Genomic DNA, 11,184 nt, shown 5'->3' with positions numbered 1-11,184 from the left:
ACACTTATGTAAACCGTACATACAGTATACATCCACGCATTTTAGTACACACACACACACTCACACGCACGCACACACATACACACGCATTTATGCGCACACACACACGCACACACACGCGCGCCCACAACCCAGTGTGTGTCAGGTGAGGCTGGAGGTGGGGGTCCTCTAGGGGGTCAGATGAGGCTGGAGGTGGGGGTCCTCTAGGGGTCAGATGAGGCTGGAGGTGGGGGTCCATTAGGGGGTCAGATGAGGCTGGAGGTGGGGGTCCTCTAGGGGGTCAGATGAGGCTGGAGGTGGGGGTCCTCTAGGGGGTCAGATAAGGCTGGAGGTGGGGGTCCTCTAGGGGGTCAGATGAGGTTGGGGGTGGGGGTCCTCTAGGGGGTCAGATGAGGCTGGAGGTGGGGGTCCATTAGGGGGTCAGATGAGGCTGGAGGTGGGGGTTCTCTAGGGGGTCAGATGAGGCTGGAGGTGGGGGTCCTCTAGGGGGTCAGATGAGGCTGGAGGTGGGGGTCCTCTAGGGGGTCAGATGAGGTTGGGGGTGGGGGTCCTCTAGGGGGTCAGATGAGGCTGGAGGTGGGGGTCCATTAGGGGGTCAGATGAGGCTGGAGGTGGGGGTTCTCTAGGGGGTCAGATGAGGCTGGAGGTGGGGGTCCTCTAGGGGTCAGATGAGGCTGGAGGTGGGGGTCCTCTAGGGGGTCAGATGAGGTTGGGGGTGGGGGTCCTCTAGGGGGTCAGATGAGGCTGGAGGTGGGGGTCCTCTAGGGGGTCAGATGAGGCTGGAGGTGGGGGTCCTCTAGGGGTCAGATGAGGCTGGAGGTGGGGGTCCTCTAGGGGGTCAGATGAGGCTGGAGGTGGGGGTCCATTAGGGGGTCAGATGAGGTTGGGGGTGGGGGTCCTCTAGGGGGTCAGATGAGGCTGGAGGTGGGGGTCCTCTAGGGGGTCAGATGAGGCTGGAGGTGGGGGTCCTCTAGGGGTCAGATGAGGCTGAAGGGGGGGTTCTCTAGGGGGTCAGATGAGGCTGGAGGTGGGGGTCCATTAGGGGGTCAGATGAGGCTGGAGGTGGGGGTCCTCTAGGGGGTCAGATGAGGCTGGAGGTGGGGGTCCTCTAGGGGGTCAGATGAGGCTGGAGGTGGGGGTCCTCTAGGGGTCAGATGAGGCTGGAGGTGGGGTTCCTCTAGGGGGTCAGATGAGGCTGGAGGTGGGGGTCCTCTAGGGGGTCAGATGAGGTTGGGGGTGGCGGTGGTCCTGGTGTAGCGGTTCAGGGAGCAGGTGGCGCTGGCCGGGGTCTTCTTGTGCCGCCTCCAGCAGAACTTCACCTCCTCCCTCACACCGTTGCTGACCAGCACGTAGAGCACGGGGTCCACCACGCAGTTCAGGCTGGACAGGGCCAGCGTGCAGGAGAAGGGGAAGTGCATGATCTGCTCGAAGGAGCAGTAGCTCCCCTGGGGCTTGGTGTCCGGGCTGAGGTAGTAGGCCAGCGAGCGCGCCAGCAGCAGCAGGTGGTACGGCGCGAAGCAGATAGAGAAGATGCCGATGACGCCGAAGGACAGCAGCCTCACCTTCCTCTTGCCCTGGGCACTGAGGCCGGGGCTCTGGCCCACCGTGGCCAGCACCTTCCAGTAGCTGACCCCCAGCACCAGCAGCGGCAGCAAGAAGCCCAGGCCCACGCGCAGCAGGTTGAAGAGCGCCACGGGGGCCTGCATGGGGTAGGTCTCGTAGCAGCGGTCGTTGTCGTTGCGCTCGTCGTGGGCGTCCGTCAGGTTGTCCTTCACCAGCACCATGATGTGCAGCACCACCACCACCGCGTAGACCGTCAGGCAGGCCATCCAGGCGTAGCAGGACGTGCGCTTCGTCTTGAAGCGGAGCGGGAAGGTGACCACCAGGCAGCGGTCCACCGAGATGCAGCACAACAGGAAGATGCTGATGTACATGTTGGAGTAGTAGAAGAAGCCGGCGATGCTGCAGGACAGCACGCTCAGCCCCCAGCGGTGGTTGTGGTAGTAGTAGTTGATCCAAAGCGGCATGGTGAGGATGAAGAGCAGGTCGGACAGGGACAGGTTGAGGAGGAAGATGCCCAGGACGTTCCGGCTCCTCACCTGCTGGATGATGGGCCCCAGGGTTAGAACGTTGAAGGTCAGGCCGAAGATGAAGACCAGGATGTACAGCCCCATGAGCAGGTCGCTGATGATGCTGTCCTCGATGTCCACACACTTCCCACTGCTGTTGGTCGCGTTCGTGGTCGCGATCACGCTGCCGGTGGTCGCCGTGGACAACAAGAGGCTCATTGTCTTTTTTGGGACGTTGTTTTGGTTTCCTTTTCAGCGAGTACGGCCCTGTCCGAGCCCAGTTAGAATGAAGTGCTCCTGCAATTCAGAAGGGATATGGTTTTACGAAGGGACGATTAGGGCAACGGCAGAGCTATCATTTCACTCAGCCAGATGGATACTTCCCCCCACTACTTCCCAAATCCTATTTCACAGTCCGTGAGCCTGAAGGGAGGTCCTGGGCTACTCTGTCCTGAGTTCAGCTCAAGTGCTATTGAGTGTTATTTGGAGTATGAAACGCTTTTCATTGCCGGAGATGGTGGGCCTTGTTGTGCCATCAGGGCCGAGGGCTTATAGAGAGAGCAGCCTGCAGCCGGTGAGGATGGGATGACCAAATCACTCTTTCTGTTCTCCACAACCCGCCCAGCGCCTCATCAGGCACTGCAGTGCTTTGTCTAAAGGCCTCAGAATCTGTTTTTCAAGCGACAACAAAGAGCAAGTGTCCCTTTACATATAAATGAGATGCAGAAGCATCAGCTTCCCATCTAAGTGTCTAGATTAGTTCCTGGTTATGCCTCTCGCATAATAGTGTCTAAGATTGCGAGCGTTATTGCCCCTGCATGGTTTGAAGATAAGTGGCAGACCGGTCACACACACACACTATCAATCACTAGATCTACATTTGCATAGTGCTCTAATCAAAGAATATTACATTTCATAAGAAAACTAGCTTTTCAATTAGAACATGCCACGCTTTAGGCACTCGGCTTTATATAGTAACCTTCATCAGTTAACAAATGATTTAATTTCATTTTTGGCACCGGAGTCGGAGTTACGTTTGATAGAATATGCGTTTGTTCCCAATTTTCCCAATTACTTGATGGTTTGGATTAATAGGGATTTGACATGGTAGTGTCAGTAAATACATTTCTTGAATGATTGAATGTGAATACACTCAGAGTGTCTCATAATGGATGCCATGGTTCGTTCCTTTCAGACAGAAGTGCATGGTAACACTCTGCACACACACAATGACCATGAGGTTCACATGTTCCCCATCAACACCATCACACTCCCTTCGCGTTCCTTACGCTGCGTAGCAACTTAAAACTAGGAGTGGCTCTCTGAGCCTCGCAGCATTCTGAACGTGTTTCTACGTTTCATATCGTACTGATCTGCATCCCCCTATCATCCTGCCCTCCCTGAAGCTACGGCTGCGCGGCGTCCGGCTATTGTTCCATCTGCTGGGCAGTGGTCCACCAGCCCGGTCTGTTTATAGAGCGGAGAGCATCTAATGCCATTAGCGACTGGGCAGAGCCCGCTCGCGGCCAGAGCCCGCTCGCAGCCAGACTCAATCACAGAGCGGCCATTAGGGTGACCTGAGGGTCTACTTATGGAGCCCTTAGCAGGTGCCGACAGAGGGCTGAAGAAAACCAGAACCATATTGGTCATCATTTGGAAAAGAATGACAAAAATCCACCTGGGTTTCCCCCTACGTCATCTTCAACTCTGAAAAGTTTCATCTTTCACAGAAATTAATAATTGATTCCAGTCAGAGAGATTTGTTTCGTGCCAACCAATTCCTTCCATTATGTGTCATCAGGTATCGACAGGGGAACCTGGTTCGATGCCTCATGAGGTTTGTAATGTCTCTGTTTCCCCAGAAGGGTATCGCCTGCCAAAGCTCCTGTTCACAATGCAGATCAATTGGCTGATGATTGAATAAGCTGATCTAACTTTGGTTTCATGAATACCCAGTATTGTCTATTTCAAGAATACATTGTCATATCCTCTCTTCTTTTTCTTTGTCTTTTGAAAGGAAAACATTCAGGCCTAAGTGTCACTATACTTTGGGCTATTTGAATGTCTTCTTACATATGTAGTAAAAACACTGGTTTGCTGTTGTTAGTGTTACTCCATCAAGTATTTCATCAACAAGAAACACTCCAGAGTGTTCTGAAAGTTCTTACCTTGTGGTGGGACGTCAGGGGTGGAAAGTGGTCCGAAACAGCCGTAGAACTTCAGATGTACTCCTGTACAACACAGTGAGCTCTTCACTCTGACCGGCCAGTCAAACCCTCACCAAATGGCTCACCACTTCTCCCTAACGCAATCAGGAATGCATCATCCAGCGAAACAAAAAACAAAACCACGAAAAAAGAAGTAGAAAAGCTGAGTGTCTCGCTTCTGCTCTCGGTCTGCGGGCGTCCCAATGTGAGCGCTCTCCGGACGCTGACAGAGCAGAGAGAGGAGGAGACGTACAATAAGCGCAAGGAGGGGAGGACGATGAGGGGAGGGAGGCTGGGGAGCTTCTGCACCCATGTAGAGAGGAAGCAGCTGGCGTGGGGCGGGTGTCTGCAGTGTGGGGGCAGATGTAGTGGATACAACCAGATGGAGCGGTGACTACAGAGCGAGATACAAGGCGGGACACAGCCAGAGACCTCAGCCACGTCTAGACCATAGCTCCGCTGGCACAGGCAGCTAGCAGGAGTATATGGACCTCATACTCTGAATGTTCCTCTAATTCCTACTTAACAGGTTTATAGTTCAAAATGGCTGCCCACGTTGTCAGGTACCAGGGAGGGGTTTACGATGAATAATGTGAGTTTAATTTATGTCTTGTATCCGACAGAGGCATCCCGAATATTCCAGGAATCTGGAAGGGCCGGATCAGAGGCTGAGATCTCCTTCACCCTTACACACCCCTTAGACCCTAGTTAGTACAGTGAGAGATCTCCTTCACCCTCACACACCCCTTAGACCCTAGTTAGTACAGTGAGATATCTCACGCACCCCTTAGACTCTAGTTAGTACAGGGAGAGATCTCACACACCCCTTAGACTCTAGTTAGTACAGGGAGAGATCTCACACACCCCTTAGACTCTAGTTAGTACAGTGAGAGATCTCACACACCCCTTAGACTCTAGTTAGTACAGTGAGAGATCTCACACACCCCTTAGACTCTAGTTAGTACAGGGAGAGATCTCACACACCCCTTAGACTCTAGTTAGTACAGTGAGAGATCTCACACACCCCTTAGACCCTAGTTAGTAAAGTGAGGGACCATTGACCCTTTCCCCTCTGAGAGACTATGTAGTTAGTAGTGAGAGATCTCCCTCATCCTCATACATCTCTGAGACTGTAGTTAGTGAGGGACAATTCACCCTCACACATATCTCAGAATATGTAGTTAATATAGTGAGGGCTCTATTTCGCTCATTCACATCTCTGAGAGCATACAATTAATAAACTGAGATTGCTTTAATCCTTTCACATCTCTGAAACTGTAGTGAATAAACTGAGAGATCTATTTCACACTTTTACCCTTTCACCCTTTCACCCTTCTGAGACGAGTTGTTGGTAAACTGAGAGATCTCTTCCCCCCCTCACACCTGTGGTAAACATTGCCACCGGATGTGTTCTCGGGGGTCGGACACCTCTCCTCCTTCCTGGGTGGGGGGCGGAGGGGATGGGGGGGTACGTTAGACAGGAAGTATTTTGATATTTTGTCCCACAAATGTGTTCCTGGGAGAAGAGAACAGCTTTAGAGCCATGACCTAATAAGGCTGGCAGCAAGAAGCCACAGGAAAACATATTGGAGATATGCATTCTGCGCGCGGGCATGTGTGTGTACGTGTGCATGTGCAAGGGCATACTTGTGTGCGTGCGTGCATGCGTGTATGTGTGCGTGCATGCGTTTGTATGTGTGCATGTGCTTAAAGCTATTCATTCCTTACATTCCATTTATAAATAAACAACTTTTATTTTGGTTAAAAACAATATTGATTATGGTACCCCTGAAACCGCCTCCAGCGTGTATCAAGCCCCGCCATTTACTATTCCATAATTCTATATCTACCCCCCCCCCCGCCCCCTCCCTACCTCCCCCCCTCACTACCTCCCTCTGCTCTTTCCCACCGCGGGAGGCGATCCAAGGCCCCTGATGGAGCCAGAGCCGAGCTGTTTACAACGCGGTGCCTGATGTCTGACCGCCATTTACCTCCACCGGCCGCACTAAGTGGGCTATCTTCCAAAGCATACTCATCAATGGGTGCATAGAAATATTATCTATATATAATATATCTATACTCCACTTAGTATCAGTCGGTAATTACTAAGTGGCACGGCCAATCGGAAGGCAAGGCAACGAACGACAACCCTGCATAATGTACAATTGCAATAGAGAGAGGGAGAGACAGAAGGTATAATTTACCGGAGAGGATTGTTCCCCGACGGGGATGGATGTGCAGGAGAGGGGCAGAGAGGACCCCTCTCAGCCGGCTAAAGGGCTCTCAGCCAACGAAGAGAGCGGTGCTCTATCTCTGCCTGCAGACGCGCCAGGACCACTCGTGTCGTGCGGTGCTACGGGCCTCCTATGTAAATCAGGTCCACTCCAGGGCTTAGCACAGCCTCTCACTCGCACACCCATTGATCCAGGGACGTGCTCTCTCTCTCCTACAACGGCTACGTGTCGTCCGACTGCTGGCCGACCTCAGCTCCGACCCTAGTTCAACACCCCAGCGACCGGGAGCCACGCGACCCACCGGGACCCCCATTATTAGTTATTACAGAAACATCCTTTTATTTCGATTTTCGGCTTTTATCGCTTTGTGTTTTTTCGCGCAAATCTTTCTAATCTAACGAGGCCTTCTGTCCGATTTTCGGGAATTCCGTCCATGAGACTTTGAGGGACAAAAGAAGAGGAGGAACTTGTGGGTCACTTACGTAAATGCATGAATAAATAATGAGAGGAATCAGACAGCCCAGTCAGGATGTGATATGGTTCAATGCCTGTATTGTAGTTACAAATGCTAGAAGGATCCACATATATCTCATACATTCTCTACACACGTTTGACACTACATGGATACGGCTATAGGGTTCAACAACAGGTCCTGCTTGTGGTAAGTAAGGAGTAGAAGCATCTAGACTTAAAATAAACTATCAGCCTGACATGGAGACAGTGGTCAGCCACTCTGGGCCTATCTGCTCTATCCAATAAACCAGGACTTCATGGGGAGATGGAGGATCTATGTAATATATAATATTACATCTATGTCAAATATGATCAGCTGACAAAGCATGACGCCATGACCGTTAGCCATGAGCAGACAGACATCTGCACATCTCTCCCATCAGAGGCTTTGCGTCACCTGACACGCTCACGCGGTGTGGCTTCACCCCGTGTGTACGTATGAGGCGACCGCGAAGCCTTTACTCCAGAAACAGACACAGAGATGCATCTGCTGCCGCCTCGGTGGTTACCGGAATACAGGAAGTGATTGATAACCATCAACATTCTGCTCCCCAAGGGGGGGGGGGCGTTAAGAAGACAGAACATTAAGCCAGACTCATGATGACACTTAGTTTGTGGTCATTTTCAGTTTTTTAAATGTGGGATTCATTCTCTCTTCCTTCCGCTCCCTGGAGGTGGACCGTCCCTCCTGGAGAAAGCTCTCAGGACCTAGACCTGGAGGACCTGGAGGACCTGGAGAACGTAGACCTGGAGGACTTAGACCCGGAGGACTTAGACCCGGAGGACCTGGAGGACTTAGACCTGGAGGACCTGGAGGACCTGGGGGACCTGGAGGAAGTGGACCAGACTCAGATCACGGCTAACGGCCCTGCCTGGGTTCAGGAGCCCCAGATCAGGGGCGACCCCTAAAGGACCAGTGGGGGCTGGGGACCAGGGGCCGGGGACGGGGCTGGGTGCCAGGGGCCGGGGCTGGGTGCCAGGGGCCGGGGCCGGGGCTGGGTGCCGGGGCTGGGTGCCGGGGCTGGGGGCCGGGGCTGGGGGCCAGGGGCAAGGTGCCAGGGGCTGGGGGCCAGGGGCCGGGGCTGGGGGCCAGGGGCCGGGGCTGGGGGCCAGGGGCTAGGTGCCAGGGGCTGGGGGCCGGGGCTGGGGGCCGGGGCTGGGGGCCGGGGGGTGACGTCACCACTCCAGTCGGTCCGGCCCGCTCAGAGCGGAGCGTACGTGATCAGAGGAACCACGACAGCGTTCAGCGAGTTCATGTTGCAGACGAGGAGCGAGGCGGGAGGGGCCCTCTGGCGGGGCCTGGGAACGCTCGGCCTCAGGGCCGTCTGTCCCCTGTCCTTTAATCTCTCTGCCCCCCCCCCCCATCACCCCATCCTCCGGCCAGAGCTCCACCAACGGGTCCGGGTCTCGACGCCCCGGAGCTGCACCTGTGCCCCCGCTCAGAGGATGCTGACCCTCTCGGTCAGACCCTGCATGTCGCCGTCCTCTGCGTCCTCGCCGTCGGAGCCCATCCCGGCGGGGGCCGCGGCCACCAGGTGGGCGGGGTAGGGCAGGGTGTTCCCGCGGGCGAACAGCTGCCAGCGGGTGTCGTCGCTCTCGTGGGTGATGTAGCGCTCGCACAGCTTGGTCTCCAGCTCCCGCAGGTCCAGCCAGGTGTGGTAGTCCTGGGCGGAGAGAGGAGGTCAGTGGGGACGGCGCCTGACTCAGGGGACCGGCAGAAGGGCCCGGGAGCCCCGGCACTAGCTGGTGTGTTGAGGAGCCCCACGTGGGAGCGTGTGCTTACTGCCGCTCAGCGGAACAGAGCCCCACTAATGTTCTAGTCCCCAGACCGGGACGGGGCCGACGCATCAGTCAGGACAGGATTCAATCTGCTGGCTCTGTGGCTCTGCTGAGACTTCGTTTAATTTATGTTCAGCTCACACGATACAACGTTGGATTCAGCCTCCGGCTTCAGGGGCCAGATAGCTTCTAGAGAAGTGTTGACCTTCTGATGATATTTGAGTGTGGTATCCCTGTTAGTGTGCGTGTGCGTGCGGGCGTGTGTGTTTACCTGCAGGTAGGAGTGGCTCAGGCTCTTGTCCACGCTGTAGCGTTTCCTCATCTTCACCTGCAGCAGGTTGTTGATCAGATCGATCGCTGCAGAGAGGAGAGAGGGTCACCACGTCAGCACCACCCAGGTCAGCACCACCCAGGTCAGCACCACCCAGGGCCGCTCTCACCCACCGCCAGTCACAGCACCACGAGGCAGGCTGAGACATTAAACATAGCCCTGTGTTGATGAGCCACAACGCTCCATCAAGGGGGGGCCACACTGAGCTGAACCGAGCCCCTCTGGCAGTCCCTCCCCTCCCCTGCTCTGTCCTGGGGAGTCTCTCTCTCTCTCTCTCTCTCTCTCTCTCTCTCTCTCTCTCTCTCTCTCTCTCTCACCTCTTATCAGCCCTGAGAGGAACTGACGCTCAGAGCAATACCACGAGCCACATCCTGACTGGGTGACTGGGCAACCGCCCCTCTATCTGCAGCTGGCCCTCAAGGACCTTTCCCTGCTCTGACACTGCAGTGAGCCCTGAACAGGGGCCCCTGCAGTGAGCCCTGGACAAGGGCCCCTGCAGTGAGCCCTGAACAGGGGCCCCTGCAGTGAGCGCTGAACAGGGGCCCCTGCAGTGAGCGCTGAACAGGGGCCCATGCAGTGAGCCCTGAACAGGGGCCCCTGCAGTGAGCGCTGAACAGAGGCCCCTGCAGTGAGCGCTGAACAGAGGCCCCTGCAGTGAGCCCTGAACAGGGGCCCCTGCAGTGAGCGCTGAACAGAGGCCCCTGCAGTGAGCGCTGAACAGGGGCCCCTGCAGTGAGCCCTGAACAGGGGCCCATGCAGTGAGCCCTGAACAGGGGCCCCTGCAGTGAGCCCTGTTCAAGGCCCCTGTTCAAGGCCCCTGTTCAAGGTCCCTGTTCAAGGTCCCTGTTCAAGGCCCCTGTTCAAGGCCCCTGTTCAAGGTCCCTGTTCAAGGCCCCTGTTCAAGGCCCCTGTTCAAGGTCCCTGTTCAAGGTCCCTGTTCAAGGCCCCTGTTCAAGGCCCCTGTTCAAGGCCCTGTGCAGCCTCAGCCCCTGGAGTCTGGGCGTGTTGTGGGGCCTCACTACAGAGACTACATTTATCTTGTGCTAGTTTTAAGTTACAGTTCAAATAGCTTCCACCACACTGGGAGGGACATTGAGATGTGAACCATGCCCCTACCAGCAGGGTCAAATGGGTTGATCAGTACAATAATACTGCATTGATACGTCCTATTGGATTGAATGGTAAGAGAAGAAAAAAATAATGATTATAGTGTTGCTGTCTGGTTGAAGAGGCATGTTGGTTTAATCATCCATTATATAAATCCCTCTTTCTGAGCAAGCATGCCTAATCCATCATTATGAGTCAATGAGTAATTGAATTAATTCATTTTTATTTAATTAAATCCATTTTCTTTCCTGAGGGGGAGTACATGGGATCTTTGATGGGAAGTCTCTTCTAACAGTGATGACTCTAGAAGCACGTCATGGCTGCAGAACACCAGCTGGGTAACGCCCAGAGACCGCCCAGCGACCATCAGAGACAACCCCCTCAGACCACCAGAGACCATCAGAGACCGCCCAGAGACCATCAGAGACCACCAGAGACTGGGACCACCAGAGACCACCAGAGACCGCCCAGAGGCCATCAGAGACCACCAGAGACTGGGACCACCAGAGACCGCCCAGAGACCATCAGAGACAACCCCCTCAGAGACCGCCCATAGACCATCAGAGACCGCCCAGAGACCACCAGAGACCATCAGAGACCACCCAGAGACCATCAGAGACCACCAGAGACTGGGACCACCAGAGACCACCAGAGACCGCCCAGAGACCACCAGAGACCACCAGAGACCACCAGAGACCACCCAGAGACCATCAGAGACCACCAGAGACTGGGACCACCAGAGACCACCAGAGACCGCCCAGAGACCACCAGAGACTGGGACCGCCCAGAGACCGCCCAGAGACCATCAGAGACCGCCCAGAGACCACCAGAGACCATCAGAGACCACCCAGAGACCATCAGAGACCACCAGAGACTGGGACCACCAGAGACCGCCCAGAGACCACCAGAGACCACCAGAGACTGGGACCACCAGAGACCACCAG

The 11,184-nt window shown here is 55.1% G+C and overlaps 2 protein-coding genes across 3 annotated transcripts in view; both read right to left on the bottom strand.

Moving 5' to 3' along the window:
• Nucleotides 1-1,093: 1,093 nt before the first annotated feature.
• gpr184 (G protein-coupled receptor 184) lies at nt 1,094-6,893 on the bottom strand. Its single transcript, XM_060074774.1, has 2 exons — nt 4,238-6,893; nt 1,094-2,366 (listed from the first exon to the last, which is right to left on the bottom strand). Exon 2 carries the CDS (start codon nt 2,286-2,288, stop codon nt 1,221-1,223), a length of 1,068 nt encoding a protein of 355 aa, XP_059930757.1. The 5' UTR covers nt 2,289-2,366; nt 4,238-6,893; the 3' UTR covers nt 1,094-1,220.
• Nucleotides 6,894-7,042: 149 nt separating this feature from the next.
• The window catches only part of prkd2 (protein kinase D2), a 20,301-nt gene continuing 16,159 nt past the window's right edge, over nt 7,043-11,184 (bottom strand). The window contains exons 17-19 of one of the 2 annotated variants that reach the window (XR_009529621.1): nt 9,074-9,159; nt 7,834-8,687; nt 7,043-7,755 (exon numbers count right to left, since the gene is read on the bottom strand). Coding sequence is in view for 1 of the 2 variants with exons in the window: in XM_060074768.1 (XP_059930751.1) it covers nt 8,463-8,687; nt 9,074-9,159 (311 nt within the window). In the remaining variant the exon portion in view is untranslated. Of the gene's footprint in view, nt 8,688-9,073; nt 9,160-11,184 lie in introns of both variants that reach the window. The other variant, XM_060074768.1, reaches the window with a different exon arrangement.

This window comes from Gadus macrocephalus, chromosome 16 (genome assembly GCF_031168955.1).
Source record: "Gadus macrocephalus chromosome 16, ASM3116895v1".
NCBI classification, from domain to species: Eukaryota; Metazoa; Chordata; class Actinopteri; order Gadiformes; family Gadidae; genus Gadus; species Gadus macrocephalus.
Note: the sequence above shows the minus strand (reverse complement) of the source record. Positions and strands in the feature narration are given on the sequence as shown.

What these genes read in the sequence shown, in the direction of transcription:
- gpr184 (XM_060074774.1), bottom strand. Translation starts at nt 2,288, where the DNA reads ATGAGCCTCTTGTTGTCCACGGCGACCACCGGCAGCGTGATCGCGACC.